A 20,943-nucleotide genomic window follows, 5' to 3' on the forward strand; every position below is an offset into this window, starting at 1 on the left:
AGTGGGAAGTATTTTAAATTATCTCAAAACAAAGTTATTTAATATATTACTGTCAAAATTATTCTAATTAATTTGCTGTAAACTGATTTTATATTTATGAAATTAAAATTATGCATACAATTTTCCACATGTAACACGATTCATAAAGTCATCTCGGTTGAAATTAAAGTGGACCCTAAATTGACACATTTTTTCCATTAATAAGTTTGACCCATGCCAGAAGAAAACACCGTAATTAATAAAAATAAAACAAATAAATAAATGTTTTTTTTTTTTTTTTTGGTGAACTGCCGTCCAAACGAGAACGTTGAAGGCATTCTGGTCTTCATTATGCCTTCGATGCCATATTATAATCCAACCGTTAGCGTTGAAAATCATTATCTAATTAACTTTAGTTTCTAACCCTTTATTTTGAAGTTTTCAAAGTCTCTGCTAAAATAATAATTACTGTAATTAATTTAGGTTAAACTACATATTTAATGGGAATATATTTTATTTATTTATCTAATAATAGTTCAGTAAAATTGAAATAGTATTTAATAAGTATTTTTATATTTTGTATAATAAATCTTAGGCAAATTCTATAATATTTAATAAGATTTATTTGACACAAAATTAAAAAATGAATGACACAAGTAGATAATTTAACATTAAAAGTTTATAAATTCATTTGGCACGTTTTATAGTTTATAGATCTACTAGGCATAAACTATAGTTCAAAAATTTATTAAATGCAAATTGAAAATTTATAGACTTATTATACGCTTTACAAATATATGATTTATGTGACGTGAATCTAAATATTTGTGAACTAAATGACTAATTTTTATACGCTTTAAAGTTAATAATTTTATATTCCACTGCATAATGGTTGGACCAACTAAATCATGATCATCATTTCATAGGATTCAATAATTATTAACGTATGGTACACGTCTTATTATACATTATGACAAAAGACCCATTCAAATGCCTATATATTTCTTTGATAATGTATTTTATACGTCGAATTTTTTAATGTCTCTATCTCATATTTGTGACATTATATTCTTAAAACTTGGGTACCAAAATGTAATACAAAGTATAAAATCGTAATTTCAAATTATTCCTTAAAAGGACGGGTTAAGACAAAGAAAAGACAACGATAACGTTCGGCGGAGGTAACAGTTGAAAAATGCAGATCTAAAAATGTCGATTTATCCCATAAAATTGAAAGTCCCTATTTACTCTGAGAATATGTACATTTAAAAGATTCTATTCTTGTAGGTTAAATAAAAAAGAGTACAAAGATTAAATTAAATTATGTTGACCCACTTTTAATTTTTTTATATTACATATGTAATATTAAAATTTATATAGGAGGTGCAATATTTACTTTAAATAAAAATTACATTATAATCACCTATTTAAACTTTTTGAAAAATTGTTATATTTAGATATAATTTATTTTTTAAAAACAACCGAAAATAATTTTCCACATAAAATCAAAATTTTCTTGTGGGACATCTCTAAGCATATTGAATTATTTTGTCAATAAAAAATAAAAATAAATAAACAAATAAAGTGGTCTCCCTCGTATGAACCAAAAGAAAAAACGCGCTATTTCGTAATTCTGACACTGACAACCTTTCATAGCTGTTTATTCTCCAAAAGAGGATAATAACGGTAAAATATCGTTCACGGTAAATTCCCTTAATATTTTTGTAATTTTTTAGAGTTAATTTTATAATTTATTTTAAATAATTATTTTGTTAAAAATAAAAATTATTCTATAAAATATTAGCACACGCTAATCTTACTCTAATAAATATTTATATAGAAGAAGCGAAGAGATTAGAATTAATAATTTTTTTTTTTAAAAGATCTCTTTAATTATTTTGCGGGAAAAAATATTCCTCCGTATCCTTTCCATTGCTCCCACCAGCACGAAGCTTCTCCGCCATTTTCATACCAAACAATGGCCGTTCTACCAACTGTGGGCCTATGGGTCCCTCCGCTTCGAGTCATCGATCGCCGTAGCTGTTCTGAGCCCTTCCTTCAAACGACTTTGACCCCGCTCTTGCTTATCCAATCTGCTCAGCCTTTCCATTTCCCTTGTGGCTTTTTCAGTCGCATTCGTGGAATTTGTCAAACACAACGTGATAGGTTGTTTATTGTTTCGCTTTTTGGTTCTTTGAAATTGAAGCGAACCGATTTCATCTGCCTTTATCGTTCTGGCTTGCATGATTGCTTGGATTGACTTGAGTGTCCTTGATTGTAATTAAGAGTGAGATTCTCCTGGCTGTTTCTTAGTACTTGCGTTAATGGCGGATGGTATCTGATTCTTTTGCTTGTTCACTTGTTTTGGCTTCTGAGTTCTTTTGATCTTGGTAATTGGATTCGTTTTGTTTGGAGTTTCGTGTTCCGAGCTATTTTTTCCACTTCATCTCTCTCTTGGAATCTCAAATTTGCTTCCATTTCTGAATGTTCTTGATCGACTTGAGTTTTGTTGCATGCTGATTGATTCTTCTAGGTTGTTTCTTACTCTTGCTTTAATGGCGGACAATGAAGGCTTCCTTCTGTGGTGATTGATTCTTTCGCTCATTGGGCCCTTGTTTTTCTTGGAATCGCCTTCTGGATTCTCGGATTTGTTGTTTTTTTTTTCAATCTATTTTCTGTTTTGATCATCTTCATTGTAAATCTCGCTTCATCTCTGAAAGATTGCCGCCATGAGAGCTTCAAATGATCATTTTTTCATCTGGATCCTTTGTGCTCTGTGCTTATCATCATCTCTTTCATCAGGATTCACTCCCGATGATAATTTTCTGATCGATTGTGGATCATCCTCCAATAGTACGGTGGGAGATCGTCTATTTATATCTGATGATCTTTCATCTAATATTCTTTCCAACCCAAATGGGAAATCTCTTTCCACTACAAGCAACGTATCTAGTTCATCTCCATTGTTCTTATTCTCATCTCTCCTTCGAACTGCAAAAATATTTGAAACAACTTCCAAATACAACTTCAAAATAAAGAAGCAGGGCAGGCACTGGATCCGCCTCTACTTTTACCCTTTTGTTTCTGGAAACATGGACTTGAGTTTGGCTAGATTTTCAGTTTCTGCTCAAAATATCACCCTTCTTAAAGAATTTCAGATGGATAGTGGCTCGGTAATCAAGGAATATTCTCTGAATGTTACTTCCAGTAATCTTGTTCTTACATTCACTCCCATGGTGAATTCATTTGCCTTCATCAATGCTTTGGAAGTTGTTTCTGTCCCTAATGAACTGATTCCCTCGAGTGTTCCCACTGTTGAGAAGCTTGTAAGAAGTTTGGGGAACAGGGCGTTGGAGACTGTTGCTAGAGTGAATATGGGCAATGAAACTGTGTCTCCGAATGATGATACTCTATCTCGCCTTTGGGTTGCGGATGGGCCATTCTTGATGCATAATGATCAGGTCATCGTTGGAAAGTTTGTGTCAAATCTTACAAAAGTGAATATGACAAGAGACTCTGAAATTATGGCCCCCCGTTCTGTATATGGAACAGCAACTCAATTAGGAGTTGATGCGGATGCCAATGCTAATGTTAATGTATCGTGGTCATTCGACGTCGATCCTGGCTATGAATATCTGATTCGTTATCATTTCTGTGATATTATAGATCTTTCTCTCGGATCGCTGTCCTTCAATGTTTATGTTAACTCATGGAAGGTTAAAGATCATCTTGATATTGGTAAGCTCACTTCGGGCATCCTAGGTGCACCCTATGTCCTGGACACCATAGCCAGTCCAATTGACAGCTCTAAGTTCAAAATCAGTGTTGGCCCTAGCAACTTTCATGAGTACTCAGCTGCCATTCTTAATGGGCTCGAGATCATGAAAATAAGCAATTCTCGGGGGAGCCTTGACGAACCCTCATTTGATTTAGACTCGAAGAAAGTTTCCAATGTGAAAGTTGGTCTTATATCAGGCTTGGTTGCTGGACTGCTTATTGCTGCTGTTTTGGCCACCCTTGTCATTGTGTTGTGCAGAAGAAGAAGGCGATTGGCGCTCGTTCGCCACTCGAAGGAAGAGGACAATTATGGTGTGAATGGAAGAGAAAGCAAGTATATCATTGGATCTGTTGGCTTTTCGAGCTCGAAAATTGGTTATCGATATCCTCTTGCAGCTATTCTGGAAGCTACAGATCATTTTAGTGAAAGTTTAGCCATTGGCCTTGGAGGGTTTGGGAAAGTTTACAAGGGAATGTTAAGGGACAACACAGAAGTGGCAGTGAAAAGAGGGACTTCGAAATCTCAGCAGGGTCTTGCAGAGTTTCGAACCGAAATCGAGATGCTATCCCAATTTCGCCACCGTCATTTGGTATCTCTGATCGGGTACTGTGATGAGCAAGATGAGATGATTATAATTTATGAGTACATGGAAAAAGGGACCCTCAAAGACCATTTGTATGGATCAGAACTTCCAAGTTTAAGCTGGAAACAAAGGCTTGAGGTCTGCATTGGCTCAGCTAGAGGACTTCACTACCTTCACACTGGCTCCACAAAGGCAATCATCCACAGAGATGTCAAAACTGCAAACATTCTTCTAGATCAAAACTACATGGCCAAAGTTGCAGACTTCGGACTCTCAAAGATCGGCCCCGAATTTGACAAGACTCATGTCAGTACAGCGGTGAAAGGAAGCTTTGGCTATCTCGATCCCGAGTACTTAACGACGCAGCAACTAACCGAAAAATCAGATGTGTACTCTTTTGGCGTGGTAATGTTTGAAATCCTTTGCGGTAGGCCTGTCATTGATCCATCTCTTCCAAGGGAGAAGGTGAATTTAATTGAATGGGTGATGAGGAAGGGGAGAGATCAGCTGGAGGCGATCGTTGATGCTCGTATTGTCGAGGAAGTCGGGCTGGAATCTCTAAGAAAATACATAGAGACAGCAGATAAATGCTTGGCAGAATGCGGGATGGATCGTCCAACCATGGGAAACATTCTGTGGAATCTGGAGTGTGCACTCCAACTCCAAGGGAATGAAAGATCTCTTCATTTAAAGGAATCATCCTCACAAGCTGATCTTTCCAACAGTTGGGAGGCGAGTGTATCGACGACTCAATTCAGCACGGGAAGTGCTGTCGATATCGCCGGTGTTTCGATGAGTAAGGTATTTGCTCAAATGGTGAGGGAAGATATGAGATAGACTACACTCTTATCATTAGAGAAGAACACACGAACGAATCATCAGTAGATTTTGTATAAAAGTGAAGGAATTCAATTCTGTTATGTGTATTATATTATGGTGCATCTCACATTGCTTAAGGTGATCGAATTGATTTATATATATTTCGTATAAATAGTGAAAATATTGGTACCGTAGGAGTATAATCGTAGCGGAACTTACATGGTATGGCGGTGTTCGAGTTTTCAATTCATTTGGGGTTGCCAAGTGTCATTTTATCTTTATGTCTTGATTTTAGTATAATATTCGAATAAATTTATAACTATAAACCTTAAGGTAAGGGTAATATTGTAATTTAATATATTAAACAATTAAAATTTTAGAGATTAATTTAACTACGAGACAATTTTTATAGACAACTTGATAATTTGAGAGAGTTTTTGCTTGAGTGGAGTGGCGGCGGACAGAATATCTCAATGTCACGGTTCAAAATTCAGCCGCCCGGTTCATAAGAACCGAGAAAACCCCATCATAAACGTGAGCCGAGCCGCAATTGCGCTGCCAATCCGGCCCGGACGAACTCTCTCACTCATCCGGAGTAGATAGAGCGAAGCCCTAGACAGAGAGAAAGAAGAAAGGGGGAAGGACGTTAAGGTTCAGAGCCCGTGGACGCCTGGAAATGGATAGGGTTTCCGAGAAGGAGAAATCGAGCAAGCGTTCTCGAGAAGAACGCGATCGAGACCACAAGCATCGAAGTCGAGACGCCGAGGAAAAGCATTTCTCTAAGGATGAAAAGCATCGTGAATCCGATCACCATCATCGCCGGCGGCACCATCGATCGGACCGTGATTCGAAGCGCGAGCGTTCCCATGAGCCGCGCGATCACAAACATCGGCGGGAAAGGTCTTATGATCATAGGGAGGATAGAGAAAGAAGTAGAGACAGGGATTCGTCTAAGAGAGAGCGGTCAAATGAACCGAGAGGGGTGAGAGAGGGAAGTGAAGGGCGGGGCAAGCTGCGCGAGGCGAGGCACGAGCAATCAGACAATGATCATGAACAGGAAGGGTCGTTCGAGCCAACCCAGAATTCTGTACGCTCAAACAAGAGGAAGGAGAGGGGAGGAAGTGAGGATAGGTTTGATGGCGGTGAGAAGAAGGCTAGGGCTTCGGAAGATGGAAAGGATCTTAGACGGATTGAAGATGGGAATGAAGTGAATGGAGCTGAGACGGATGCGAAAAAGGAGCGGAGGAGATTGGCTGACGATGAGAAAGATGGCGAAGGGAACTTGAGTGGTAGGGGAAGGAGGGAGAGGAAGCGGTTTGAGGATAGGGTAGAGGAAGAGGATAATGGTGGAAATGCCGAGGATGGGAAAGTTCAGTTTGGAGGCACCATTGATGATAAAGGGTCACTGGGGAATGTAAGTTCCATGCATATACTCCATTTTTATCGTAATGAATTACACTAGTATAATATCTTCATAAAACATTGCCATTGATTGTAAAACCATTTAATAACTGTTCATAAGCGTCCACGTACCGATCAGGTTCTGTCATCTATGCTTGCCACTGTGTTTTACTTCACATTTCATTTGGTAATTCAATTTCGTTCCACTGTTTTCAAATCATCAGTGGTGGGGAAAGTGTCTCTTGTTTCTGAAAAATGAAATGAAGTACATTTGAGGAGACTTTCCAGACTTCCTTCATATCTCCTGAACACTTCAAGGTTCTTTCCTCGCTGACTTCACTCTTCTCTGTTACTTTATGTTGTTTCTCCCCCTTATGCTTGCTGAGGTCGCTACATGGGCTTGAGTCCTCACTGACATTCCTTCTAACTAATTTCCCCCGCTCAACACCCCTTTCTTTTCCTCCTTTTAGAGCTTTGCGTGTAAATGTATCTGAAGAAAGATGCATCAGATCCAAAGAGTAGTTAAATCCTTGTTTTCTGGAACTTGCAGGAAATTAATTATAATGTGATTGTGTGACCTCTTGGCTTTCTTTATGAGAGGGGTTTTTTGTGTGGGCAAACTCGTCTCTCTCTAAACATAGTGAAGCCTGAGAATTTTTGTTAGCAGGGTGTGTATTATTCATAGGGGTATGAAATGTATAGTCGTGAACAAGTTATGTTTCTTTGTATAAGAAACCTTCCATTGATAGTATGAAATTCCCAATTATGCTCACAATAGTCTTATTCTTATTAAACTTAGGAAGTTCATTGTTCATAATGAACTTTCTAAGTTTAAGCTTTGAGGGGATGTATTCTGTTTTGAAGAAGAAATATTTATATTCAAGTCAGGGTTTTTATGTCAGAGCAGACATATTTTGTACCTTAGTTAATTGTATGGTTTATAACGTATGCACAGGTTCCTTATAGTGATTCTTACCTTGTTTACATTTGTTTTGGTGTTATGTATATATCATTTAATTCTATAATATTGAGATTCTTTCATGATTATGATGCCTTTAGGCAGTGGGTAATAGTGAACTCAAGGAGCTAACGTCATAATCTTGCAGGGAGCTATGGTAGAACCCGTCAGTATGTCATCAGCAAGTGTGCTCCAGAATTTTTTACACCATAGTCATCCCCTTCCTATCAAGGTATCTTCAATTTCTACCACAAATGAAAATAAGGGAGTTAGTATTACCAGATCTCATGAGGTTCATGGAAAATCTAGTACAGATGGGACATCTTCAAGTGCTGGGAAAAGTGGGAATCTCTCTCTTGATGCTTTAGCTAAAGCTAAGAAAGCCTTACAGATGCAGAAAGAACTGGCCGAGAAGTTGAAGAAAATTCCTCTGGTAAGTTAGTAAACAGAGATACTTTGATCCAGCCTAGCTATCTTCCCCATACTCTAATGTTGGTTTTAATTATACATGGATGTATGTATGGGGTATTTCCTCTGTGTATCAAGTGTTTCTATTTGATCTTTTAGATGAAGAAGGTTGGGGGGTCAAGTTCTGCAAGCAGCTCAGTTGTGAAATCGGAGGAGAAAGCTAAACCTGGTGTATTGGGGCAATCGCCAACTACAAATAATGCTACAACCCTTTCAATCGGGGTAGCATCAAGTTCGTCGACATTACCTTCTGCTGCCAGTGCACTTGATGGTGGTATTAATGTTCTGGCTGGCCTTACCTCTATACCCCATTTTGAAGCTGTCAAACGTGCACAGGAGCTCGCTGCTAGGATGGGATTTCGACAGGATCCAGAGTTTGCTCCTCTCATAAATTTGTTTCCAGGGAACACAGCAACGGACGTTGCTGTTCCACAGAAGCTAGTCAAGGCCCCTGTTCTTTGTCTTGATGCACTTGGCAGGGAAATTGACGAACAAGGAAATGTTGTCAATATAACCAAACCCAGCAACCTTAGTACTCTTAAGGTTTGGAATGAACTTATAGAACTTTTAGAGTTTTTTATTTTTATTAACGATGAAATTTGAATGGATTGACCTTGTATATATTTTTTAAATTCGCAGGTTAACATCAACAAGCAAAAAAAGGATGCATTTCAGATTCTTAAACCTGAACTTGATGTGGATCCAGATTCAAACCCTCATTTTGATGAGAGGATGGGTATAAATAAAACGAAATTGCTGAGGCCGAAGAGAATGAGTTTCCAGTTTGTTGAGGAAGGGAAATGGTCTAAGGAGGCTGAAACCATAAAATTGAGGGTACTTATAGTTTCTTTCACACTTGTTTTTTGGCGAAAGAACGCTTGCGTACTTTATATTGAAATCTCTTATTCTTTCGTTATAGAGTAAATTTGGAGAGGCACAAGCTAAAGAACGAAAAGAGAAGCAAGCACAATTGGCCAAGGCAAAGGCTGCACCTGATATAAATCCGAATTTGATCGAGGTATCAGAGAGAGTTATCGTGAAGGAAAAAATGAAAGAACCAATTCCTGAAATTGAGTGGTGGTAAGCTGTTATTTTCTATTCTGGTATTTCTTGAACTTTTATGTTCTGTTTTTTATATATAAAAAAATTGTAAGCTAGGAGTTCAAACTGCTTACATCCATTTTTCCCGTTCTCCTGTTGTGTTGTCATTTTATTTTTAGCATCGTGTTAATTTCTAGCTTATATTGGGGCACCTTCTGAGATTCAATTTTAATATGCTATTATCTTATAAAAATATTTAGGGATGTCCCCCTTTTGCATTCCGGCACATATGAGGATGTGGGAGATGGTGTTGTGGCCAATGAAAAATTAAGGAAGGATAAGATTACTATATATGTGGAGCATCCTCGTCCTATTGAACCTCCTGCTGAACCAGCTCCCCCACCTCAACCCCTAAAGCTAACAAAGAAGGAGCAGAAAAAGCTTCGTACACAGCGTCGTCTAGCAAAGGAGAAAGATAGACAGGAAATGATTAGACAAGGCCTGATAGAACCACCTAAACCAAAAGTTAAAATGAGCAATTTAATGAAAGTTCTTGGTTCAGAAGCAACCCAAGATCCTACTAAACTCGAGAAGGAGATACGTGCTGCAGCTGCTGAGAGGGAACAAGCTCACATAGATAGAAATGTTGCACGAAAACTTACCCCTGCAGAGCGCCGCGAGAAGAAAGAACGCAAACTTTTTGATGATTCAGGTTCACTTGAGACAATTGTGTCTGTTTACAAAATCAACGATTTATCACACCCACAGGCCCGGTTTAAAGTCGATGTTAATGCTAGAGAGAACCGTTTGTCTGGATGTGCTGTGATATGTGATGGCATCAGTGTACTGTTCGTTGAAGGGGGAAGCAAGTCAATCAAAAGGTATGGGAAGCTTATGCTCAGGCGTATAAATTGGGCCGATTCTGTGATAGAGGAGGACGACGAGGAGGAACATGAAGACAAGCCTGTCAACAAATGTTCATTGGTATGGCAAGGAAGTGTTGCCAAGTCTAGCTTCAATAGATTTTCTATCCACGAGTGCATGACCGAAGCAGCTGCTCGGAAGATTTTTGCTGATGCTGGTGTCGGTCATTATTGGGATCTCGCCGTTAACTTTTCTGACGATCAAATATAATCGAACTTCTGCACTGGTAGTTGATGCAATGTGATTCAATCAGTGTCTTGTATTGTAGAGATACAGGAAATGCGGAACAGTTCAAAGCAAATATATCATCACAGTATTGTCTTGCCTGATTCTATTGATAGGTGAGAAGATTTCATTATGTTCCCACTCACCTATCCGATGGGTTCCTGGAAATTTTGCTGATATCTTGAACCAGAACCGAGCTCTGTATGAGAAAAATCTTGTAATTGTTGATGATCAGTTGGTAGCAAAGAACGACTTGGAAATCTTATCAGCCCAAGATGATCTCAAGAAAATGGTATTATGTCCAATTCGTCTATAGTAGTCCTCATTTCTTGTACGCTTATAGAAAATCTAGAGTTGTGACACTTTTCTCCACCCTTCATAACTGAGGAATGGTTGATAATCCATTCCATTTGCTAGATAAGGTGAGGGGAGGTGGCTTTAAGTAATTAATTCTCCACTCAAAACGAGAAGTTTTTTTAAGTTTTTTTAGGCATTGCCATATGGTTATTGTAAACTGTCTCTGGTAGATTCGCTTCTTCCTTTTTTTATCTTCTTGTTTCTTTTTAATTGTAGGTTCATAGGAGATTTGAATCCTTGGCGGAAAGGTCATGACCAATACAATTTCATCATGATTAAGGTTGAGTGAGTCATATATCTTGGTATTTTTGACCATCAAATACTATCATTTTTGTTTACAATCAGTATGGTATCAGAGTTTGAACTTCCGACTTGATGGAAGAAGGGAAAAATTATATGTCGATTATTGGAGGCTCACTTTTATCAAATATTTTCTTCATTTTACTTTTGTAGTAAAATTTAATTTGATAATCTTTATAACCTTAGGAAGTGTTGCGGACTCTTTTCAGATTATACTACTTTCAAACATGATATTTAAGGGAGAAAAATGTGTTCCTCCTGGGCTCCATAAAACTGTTATTTTTTATTATATAAAAATGAATATTCAAATGTATCCATAGAAATTACTGTTCGCTAAATAAATAAATAAATAAATAGAAATTTGCGTACTTTTATTTATTTATTTATATTTTGAGAACATATTTATTGTTTTAATTTGATAGTTATGCCTGGTTGGGCCATTAGCCCACCGTGTGTGTAAGGCACGTGTCAAATAAGTCAGATAGAAAAAGACAATTAAAATCAAAACAACTAATTGTGAATTTAAATCAATTACATTTTAACTATAATTTTTTTTTATTTTTTTTAAAACATGTAATTACATTAAAACTGTTTTTTAATAACTTAAAACAGATTTCTTAGAGCCAGCTCATAAGTTTTAAAACAAAAACAAATACACAAAACAGACAGGACAAAATCAATTTTCGAAGGAGAAAAAATTAATAGCAAAATTCTAAATCACATACGATTCTCATACATACATTAAAATACAAATGACTTTTATTTCTATCAATCTTTGCTAGTGCTAGTAATACCAATAAATAATGAACAGTTATGATGATTCCTGAACAGAATGCTATTCCTCTCTCCCATTTAAGGCATATATTGATAGTTTCACTCAAATCTTAACACTGTACCTGTCCATCCTTCTATACTGTTACAAACTGGAGATGGTGGGAATAGTGTAATCTTCCTCCGAAAGTTGGGTCGATATGAAGCATCCTTTGCTTTCTACATCAGCTTGTTGAGGACAGTAAAAGTGTCCAGTTTGCTAGGAACAACAGGATGCACCTACTTTCTTTTCTTCTGTTTTATGAGGATGCTCGTGTAAAAAAGTCGTTCACAGCAAGATTTGCATCTCCATGGGCCACCGCATCTTCAGGCTCTGGCATATAGAGAGTTGTAGATGAAGCCTGCAAATGAAAATCGAGTCATCACATTCAAACACGAGACAATGTCAAAGTTTATGTTATAAACCACTGCATATTATATATGACTCGTGCATTTGATTCTTTTTGGAAATGAGGCGTCCTACTATGATATGTTCACATGGCCCACTTTGCACCTATGAAGCAAATTTTAACCTGGAATACACAGCCTAAGTAACACTACGATGTACTTTAAGCCAAAATTTTAATAATACGTGCACATGGTCCAAGAAAGATAAAGATGAATCACTATTTACGTACTTGTTACACTTTTAATCCATATTGTTCTTTTTTATGACCCTTTCTAGTTGATAGCATAGGGGATTCGAGATAGACTAGCCATCTTGCCTTTACTATTCTTCCAAGACAACTGGTTAACCCTTTTATGTATAGTTACCCAGCTAACTTATAGGCTATTATACCCTACATACGTGGTCATCAAGACTTGACCTCGCTCTTTACCAACCAGGAAACTTAAGGAGTGGTACAATCTTGGGGATTTTTGGACTTCAGCAAAGACTACACCCTTTTTCCAGTAGAATTTTGTAAATACCTTCCAGGATTTTGTTTTTTTTTCTAAACCGAGATACATAAAGTATCTCTTCTAGTGCGCTTTTCTTGTAAATGGGCCCTTGGTTATTCATTATATAAAAAATAAAAATAAACAATCCATTCAAAGGTCGATCATAAAGGCGAGAATCAACTTACTTTTGCATCAAGCTGCATCTCTCCATTATTATCTGTTATGAGGCAAGCTCCATGCCCTTTCAACCATTCCGTACATTCTTCCAATCCATCCACGTCCTTGTCCCTAACTTCATCTCCAGATGAAGTAGAAAAGCCTAAGACCTGAGCAATGTAAGGAACAGGTAGAGAAGGGCGATATGAACGAGACATGCAATTTAGAGCTTTGTAACGCATCTTTTCTGAGTAGAGATCTGCAAAGAGGCAAAAGAGAAATGATTGGTTTGTCCTTTAAAACAACTGGCATTTACCAGCATAATATTTCTCAATTAAGTAACTTTAATGGATAAGGGACCCACCCATCAGACATGCATTTAAGTTGGGAGCTGCTTTGTACAGTCTGAAGAACTTGACATAATTCCCAGAGGTGACAGCAGCACGAACTGCGAGAGCATGGCTAACAGCTACATCTTTTTTTGCTTGATCTGACAACCTTTCCTCAGGACAAGGAAATTCAACAAAAAAAAATCAGCAAGTGGATACAACTAAGATTCGACAAAAAAAAATCAACTTTGTTCATAAAAATATGGAGCAAGTGGAATACAACTAAGATTCTATAAGTTAAACCAACAAAAGCTTAACCAGGAATCCATATTCAGAGCAACAACCGTTACTCGATACCACAGATTTGTCACATGCTAGCTAAATTTTGTGAGAAAGCAACACCGGCGGGGCACATAAATGCTCTCAATTACTCAAGAAACTTCAATTTAACATGGGCTTTTAAAGAGTATGTTGACTTCAGATACACCTAGATTCACGAGAAACTTGTTTTAAAGGATAGTTCAACGATGTAACAGCTAGTATGAGTTAAGATTTGAAAACTGTGTTTTAGCCCACATCCTTGGTTAGAAGGGGTAACCAAATTGAATAACCTTTCCATGTTCACATAGTATTTGAATATTTCAATTGAGGGGACTTCAATCCAAAGAAACCACAAACAGTAAATATTCAAATTTTACAAGACGGTGACTAATCTTTCATAATGCTGGGCGCACCAATTAACAAAATAAAGAAATGTAGAAAAACAGGGAATGATGCTCCACTGACCTTGACATCAATGATAATAGATCTCTTTTGTTGTTAGAGTGCAAGATCGCACAGAGTAAGTTATAAGCAGCAAATTCCATGTAACATCCCTCAATTCCCTCGGCATACAGAGTCGTTAGCTGTGATTGGCACTGAAAGCACAGAAAATAGGCTTGAAAGTTGAATCTTCATACATAATTCCTTCTTCGAATTTATAAACCAGGAAAAGATTTCCAAAACAATTAAAGTAAAAAAACTAAACCACTAGACTTTAAAATTAAACAGTGGACTGAAGTCATCTTTACTACAAAATAATAATAATAATAATAATAATAAATAAATAAATAAATAAATAAATAAAGAAGGAACAAAAGTCAAGCAGATGGTATCTGTGTACTCAAATTGAAACTCCAGCAATTATATTTCCACACAAACCTGATTATACTCCGGCAGGTCACCAACTTCTAAGGCTAATCGACCGTGAGTCTCGTATACCTGAGAAATTTCACCAAGTGTTAAAATAATTCCAGATGGAAGATGGATTTGCAAATAAACATGGAGTTGCACACGATCATTGAGTATCGATGAAAAAAGAAAATCCTCTATAACCAATAAAGAGAGATGACAAGTATACCTTAGCTGTTAGTTGATTGCGAATTCTCTGTACAGTCAGATCCTGACGAATGGATTTCAATTGATCACATTTATATAGATAATTCTTTTGAGACATTTGAACCATATTGAGAGATTTTTCCAGTACTTCTTCGGGTCTTACCTGTAAAGTAAAGATACAAAATGAACATAATAAAGTTCATAGAAAAAATTACCATCTGCTATTTTAACTCAATCTCAATTATGATTGTCCTGAAAAGAACAAATGCTAGATATTAATGCTTACACTGCAAGGGTCAGGAGCAGAAGTAAGACGGAGATAACGTTTCTCAATTTCCTGGCAAGTCCCTTTAATGGTAAGAGCGTCCCAGTCAATGTCTTCAACAGCTCTGCAGCCACCGTCCTCTAAATTTTTTCCAAGAACCAAGGCACTAGCCCTTCGAGTATACAAGCTTCCAATTCCAGCATTTTTAGGTTTGAAGTGATTATTTTCTCCACGATGGCCATGCCCTTTTTCAAAACGCTTGGATCGGGTTTCCCGTTTCCTTTTTTCTTCAGGCGAGTTTGCGAGTGCCATGGCCCCAGAGTAGTATGCTGTCAAACTTTGCTCCTTATCACTATCGCCCGATGCCCCATCATTATCAAGTGCACTCCCATCAAGAACTCGTTGCTTCTTTGCTGGTCCTTGGGAAATCTTGCCCACAGTTCTCTGATTCCACAGAGTGAATCTTGAATTGCTCACATCCTTTGTCTCAGAATTCCCAGATAAATTCTGCATGCGATTTCTCAAGTCAAGCAGCTTAAACAACTATTTAAGACGGCACATGATTATCAACCAAACATTCATAAATTATAGACCTTCAATATTTGGAAAATGGGGCAACAAAGATGAAACATATCTTATCCAGTGTATAGCAACAAGAATATAACAGCAATCAAGATTGACTATTACCACATCTACAGAAGGGTAGGGTAATAGCCAAAGTGAAGTAAGGAAAGACCTTTACCTTTTTGTCCCTTTCGCTAACATTGGCCCAGCCACCATATTTTGTAGCAGCACCATTACTATAAGGAGGTGCTTCAGCGGGTTTTTCTACAGGTAAAGGCTCCCATCTACTCTTCGATCTTCTGCTTGGGCTTCTCTTGGACTTCGACAATGAAGAAAGAGGAGTTGAACCATGTAAATTGCTGCAGAAAATTAAACCTCAGATTCTGTTTCCATATTGCAGGATATAAACGATACAAGGGAACTCAAATGTTTTCCATAATACCGAAGACAAAAATCTTTCCTATTATCAGCACTGAAATGAAATTTTAGACCACTTTGTACTAGAGATTTTTATTCAAAACCACTCAACCCATATCTAACGCCTATGCAAACAAAAATATTTGGGTTTGGTAATAATTTTCTATCCATTGAGAGGAAGAATGTAACAACTCTCATGTTCTCCAAATGCATTCTTATCCATATATTTTAAAATGGATATTTTTGGCTTAAAAGCTTCCAGTTGAGAAAGAGAGAGAGAGAGACATTACCCCGTGGTCTACAATTTTTTACTGCTTTGGGTTATAAGAAATATAGAAGAGTGAACAGGAAGGGAAACATGATAAACAATAAACCAAAGAATTTTCATGCGAAGTGAAACTAATGCCACTTCTCACGATACAATATAATATCATATAAAAAATAAAAGTAGTTAAATTTTCATATAACAAATGTTCAAAAGGGAGGATAAAAGGGGAGAGACAAAATTCATAAGGTAAAGACATCAGGTAAGACTGCATACATCAATTCAAATAGGCACCAACTTAAGCTTAGAGAGAGAGAGAAAGAGAGAGAGAGAGAGTACTCTGAATTAACTGCATCCGCACTAGGCAACGGAAAAAGAGGCTCAACATCCCAGTCTTTTGTATAAAGCGTGCCATCAGCAGTTGCCTTTGTGATCATCTGAAATGAAAAGAAAGAGCTAATCAGCCAAACAAAGTCTATTTGATGCACCAAAAAGCAAAGGCAATATGCACCAATATTTAGAAGCTGTACAAAGAAAAGATAGCTAACTGTCTAGTTTATATAACAAATAGTTTATAAGGAAACCACCAAAAAATGAACCTTAAGATAACATAATTATTTTAAAAATTAATGGATAAAGGATGAAACTTAAAAAAAATAAAATAGGGTAGGATTAGACAATGCCTATTTGATTGAAAAAATTGACATATACAAACAAACTAAAAGATTAAGACAATGACACGCTTGATCAAAATTGAAGCTTGAAGATAATAAATACAAACTCAAGTAGTTATACTGCTTTGTGCAATAACTTCAATCAAAGCACAATACCTCCTTCAGAACTGATTGGCAAGATGTCATTAGCTTCTCATCTTTACATCGTGCCAAAGCCCTCTCAACATAACCACGCAATGATTTAGGGAACATTCCAGGCTGCAAGTAAAAAAAAAAAATATATACATCTTACTATATATATATATATATAAAATTAAAAAGAAAGAGAAGAGAATATATATATATATATATATATGTTGTGATAGGGATCTACAACTCCAGGGCTCAATTAAACGAAAATTTCATATAACCCCCACAACTTTGAAAAGGGACACCAAGTTCCGAATTCCCTCATGTCTCCAAGACTTCTCACCTTTTTCTTTTATCGTATTCATAAGTACGAGGGAATTCATAGCTAAAACTCAAATAGGAAGCATTAGGCTTTTGTAATTTCACTGGCTTCTATATAGCACATTCAACACCAAATAAATGAAAAGCACAAAGAATGATCACTGCTGCCTTTCTGCGGCTTGGATATCAATCCTTCAGACTACTTTGAAACAATGTGAGGGATATTGAGTTATGGTTTAATATGTTGACGTTTCAGTACATTGTTATAACAAGTGGCCCATAAATACATAAAAAGTGCATTTATTTTCAGGAAAAAAAATTAGTAAATGAGAAAAGAACCTTCAGGACAGACTCTGCAGTATCATTGGACAATTCTTTTTCATTTGGCTTCGGCAGCAAAACACTGACGTAAGCAGGTTGTACAGCAGCATCAGCTGTGGAGATATCCTTGCTGGTTTTTAGTATGCTCAAATTGGAAGCAATCCTAGGGTTTGTTGGAATCTGCAGCTTGGTCCTTCTAGCTTCCAAAGGTGGAACAGATTGTGAGGGTAACTGATAGCTCTGGGGAGCCAAATGTGCTGGATATTGTAAATTGGGCCCCTGGGGACCTGCACTTTTCTGTTGATCCTGAAAGCTATCATAAGAAGTTTTTAAATCTAGAGGCTTTTCAAAGTGAGGTTGAGTAGCATTAGTAAGGTGCACTTGAGAATTTGGAGTCCCATGCTTCCAGTAACCATCATGATTACCACTACTTACAGCACCAGGCTGGAAAAAAGGGCAAAAGAATAGTGGTTCAACTGACCAAATAATTGTTGCAAATTTTATAAATAACCACAAAGTTTAAGCATTGTCCGCAATAAATTGCAATTATTTAAGGATGTCACGAAAGTAATCAACATTATGCAAAGAACTATTAAGGGCAGAATTTTGAGCTTGCAAAAAACATAAAACAGCAAAAAATCGACAATTAGAGGAATAAGATGAACCATGGGCCATGTCAGTTCTAACTTTTTATCAAAGAATCAAAAGTCAATATTTAAATGCGAGGGTTTACAGGAGACAAAATGAATATGAGTTCAAACAACTAAAGAGAGGTACAAAATTACGGAAAAAGGGAGCAGAAAAATAAAACAGATAATCATGGTTAAACTAAAAGAATTAAGTGCAGACAGAATTACCCATTTGGCTATCCTATCACATCTCCACAGAAGCATGAAATATACATTCAAGATAGAACAAATAAATTTCATATCAATTATACCACAAGTACATAAAAGAAAATTTTAAAAATGTACATGCCCTTATACAAGAAGTTATTCCAATCATATACATGAAAAAACGAAATTCAAACCTGAGCAGAAACCAGTTCAGATGAACCAGATTCTGGCCGCCATGAGGGGGTATATGAAGGTGGAGGTTGGCTGTTTGGTGCAGGATAATTAGTTGAACCATGAACCTGATAGCCTGCATTAGCAGTACCCGGCGCAGACAGTTTTTCAGTCCCAGGGGCACAGCTAACTTCTGTTTGACTGTAGTAATCGGCCCACTGCTTGTAGTGTTGTTGATACTGTAGAGAATTTGCATTTGTAGAACTCGAACTGTAAGCTCCACTAGAATCAGTTGTATACTGAGAATACTGATTAGGAACATAATTTCCATAATTGCCACCATTCCATGAGGAGGTAGTCTGATTGCTATAGCTGCTAGTTGGGTAACCTCCAGCTGTCTGATAATCACCAGGATTGTAGTAAGTGGTTGAATAACTTGTAGACCCAGCATAAAACCCTGTATTTTGATATGAGGAAAGGGGCTGATAAGGAGCACCTGTGTTTTGATATGCTCCTACAGGCTGTGAATAAGAATGGTTGGGTTGCTGCTGATAGTTGTTATAGTAACCTTGGTAACCGGCATTTGCATAACCATAAGGATCAGAAGAATTGGAATATGGTGCATAGGCATTGTAATCTTGTGGCGCATTTGATGTCACAAAACTTGATGAACTACAAGCAACAGAAGACACGTTTAGACCATCTTGTACATTTCTTGCAGGTGGGAGCACTTGTTGATTATATTGGAAAGTGGAATTTGGGAGCAACCCATTCTCATTGGAACTGCCATCCACCTTGTGATTAGCCCATGCTATGGCTTCTGGAGCGGATGTCAAAGGCAGATATGTTGATGTCGTTGCTGATTGATTTCCGTCACCAATGTGTTGATTCTGAAAAACAATATATATGGAAATATATTAGGTCAGCATTGCCATCATACATACAACTCCACTGAACTTGTATGCAATGAAAATCTAAATGGCCAGGAAGTAACAGAAATATTCATCTCATGTCTCTGATTACAAAAGCCAGAAATAAAATAAACATAACACGCATACACGCATGAAAGAAAATAATAGTCATCTATGAGGACAAGCTAAAATCGCCACTTGCTTTATCGAATTTTTTTAATGCAACATGAGTAATTAAAATAATCATTCTAAGGCCCCCTTAATTTTCCTGTGATTGTACCTATGTCAGGGTACCAAAATATAACGAAATCCATGCAACTTGGCTAGTGTGTTATATATTGCAGTCAAGATTAGGAAAATGCAATCCACAGTCTTCCACCAAAATCATGCCAAAAAAATGAAATTAGGAACAAAATACTCGGTCACCTTTCTCCCCCATATCTTAAAAATGCATGTACAAAAAACTCAAATATTTCTTCGCAAGAAGCAAAGCAAACATATAAAGTAATTAGGTTCAAGTTCAATGAATCTCAAGGTAGAAATAACACAGTACAGAGCTAGAGAACAAGAAGAATAGGTTACGTTTCCATTACTCGTATGGGCACATCCACAGACTTTATTAAGTATCAAAACAGAAAGCGGTTCCAACTTACTGAATGAGCCAAACACGTTTTGTTTCGAGTTTCATATACAGTTTAATTCCAAGTAAACCACGAAAATCAATATAAAATAGCACACAATGTATAACAATTATAAGCTATGGAATGATATAGATATATTACCTCGAGCGAACTAGGTTGTGCGGGAACTAAGGTTTCAGTATTGCCGCCTTGATTCATCGTCAAATTAGCATCCCGGAACGAAGCAAAAGCTTTATAAGCAAGGATTAAGGTTTTTAATTTAGTCTAACCAATTCTCTCTACGCCAAAGATGCAAAACCCTAACGGACTCTCAAAAACAATTACCAAAATCAAGTCCCCAATCTATCCTGAAGCGTCACAACAATGAACAATCGAACACTAAACGCACTAACTTTCTCACACCGGAATCAGCCGATCGGAAGTCGATTGAAGAAACCCGGGAACAAAAATTCGAGGAGATCAGAACGAAAAAAAAAAAGAAAAAAACTAAAACAGCACAATAACAAAACAAACTATTTCCTAATTGCAAAACGATTAGAAAGTATGAGAATCTCGAAGAATTCCAAATGCAATCAGTCCAAAGCACACATAAAAGGGATGGATTCGAACTGAAGTTTTATCGGAGAGGGAAAGAGATTAAGAAAAGCGTCGGAAACCGAGGGAAATCTTTGGAAGTGGAGGGGGATGATTATTTTTAGTTTGGTATTCTTTTGCCCTTTTCCGTTTTTCTCTTGCAAAATTTTTCTTTCCCGTCTTAAAACGCATTGACTATTTTATTTATACGAACAGTTGTATCAGTCAAATTGCATTTTCGCTTTTTATTTTTTATTTTGTGTATTAAATTATACAAAATCGCCCCTAGGTTTTTATTATGTCCTAAATTTGGAAATGTTTTTATTAAAATTAAAAAAAACCACCTTCCAATTTGTTTTTTTTAATTATATATAATTATATATTTTTTAGTTCAACCATATACAAGTAATTTATTTCATGACATATTAAACCGCTAAATAAATAAGTAAG

The 20,943-nt window shown here is 36.8% G+C and overlaps 3 protein-coding genes across 6 annotated transcripts; 2 read left to right on the top strand and 1 right to left on the bottom strand.

The window, feature by feature from the left end:
• The first annotated feature begins 1,901 nt into the window (after positions 1-1,901).
• LOC111458646 (receptor-like protein kinase HERK 1) lies at positions 1,902-5,384 on the top strand. Its single transcript, XM_023101404.1, has one exon. It carries the CDS (start codon positions 2,709-2,711, stop codon positions 5,175-5,177), a length of 2,469 nt encoding a protein of 822 aa, XP_022957172.1. The 5' UTR covers positions 1,902-2,708; the 3' UTR covers positions 5,178-5,384.
• A 319-nt stretch (positions 5,385-5,703) lies between these two features.
• Positions 5,704-10,790, top strand: LOC111458515 (protein RDM16-like). Of its 3 annotated transcripts, XR_002713135.1 has the most exons (7): positions 5,704-6,573; positions 7,667-7,951; positions 8,086-8,529; positions 8,626-8,820; positions 8,906-9,066; positions 9,288-10,468; positions 10,750-10,790. XR_002713135.1 is itself a non-coding variant. In XM_023101245.1 (6 exons), the coding sequence occupies exons 1-6, from the start codon at positions 5,836-5,838 to the stop codon at positions 10,159-10,161; spliced, it is 2,697 nt and encodes an 898-aa protein (XP_022957013.1). In that variant the 5' UTR covers positions 5,704-5,835; the 3' UTR covers positions 10,162-10,685. The 3 variants fall into 3 exon arrangements, 2 of the variants coding, with proteins under 2 accessions (XP_022957013.1, XP_022957014.1); XM_023101245.1 differs by lacking the exon at positions 10,750-10,790 and having other exon boundaries at positions 9,288-10,685; XM_023101246.1 differs by lacking the exons at positions 5,704-6,573; positions 10,750-10,790 and having other exon boundaries at positions 7,667-7,750; positions 7,833-7,951; positions 9,288-10,685.
• A 780-nt stretch (positions 10,791-11,570) lies between these two features.
• On the bottom strand, positions 11,571-20,672 carry LOC111458194 (SAC3 family protein A-like). Of its 2 annotated transcripts, XM_023100700.1 has the most exons (14): positions 20,062-20,672; positions 19,137-19,258; positions 18,392-19,040; positions 17,380-17,805; positions 16,747-16,848; positions 16,256-16,353; positions 15,413-15,593; positions 14,692-15,177; positions 14,428-14,568; positions 14,229-14,288; positions 13,815-13,945; positions 13,064-13,197; positions 12,729-12,958; positions 11,571-12,005 (listed from the first exon to the last, which is right to left on the bottom strand). In XM_023100700.1, exons 1-14 carry the CDS (start codon positions 20,116-20,118, stop codon positions 11,904-11,906), a joined length of 2,919 nt encoding a protein of 972 aa, XP_022956468.1. In that variant the 5' UTR covers positions 20,119-20,672; the 3' UTR covers positions 11,571-11,903. The 2 variants fall into 2 exon arrangements, with proteins under 2 accessions (XP_022956468.1, XP_022956467.1); XM_023100699.1 differs by having other exon boundaries at positions 18,392-19,258.
• Between the last annotated feature and the right edge of the window lie 271 nt (positions 20,673-20,943).

Source organism: Cucurbita moschata, unplaced genomic scaffold, assembly GCF_002738365.1.
Source record: "Cucurbita moschata cultivar Rifu unplaced genomic scaffold, Cmos_1.0 Cmo_Scf00021, whole genome shotgun sequence".
In the NCBI taxonomy this organism is placed as follows: Eukaryota; Viridiplantae; Streptophyta; class Magnoliopsida; order Cucurbitales; family Cucurbitaceae; genus Cucurbita; species Cucurbita moschata.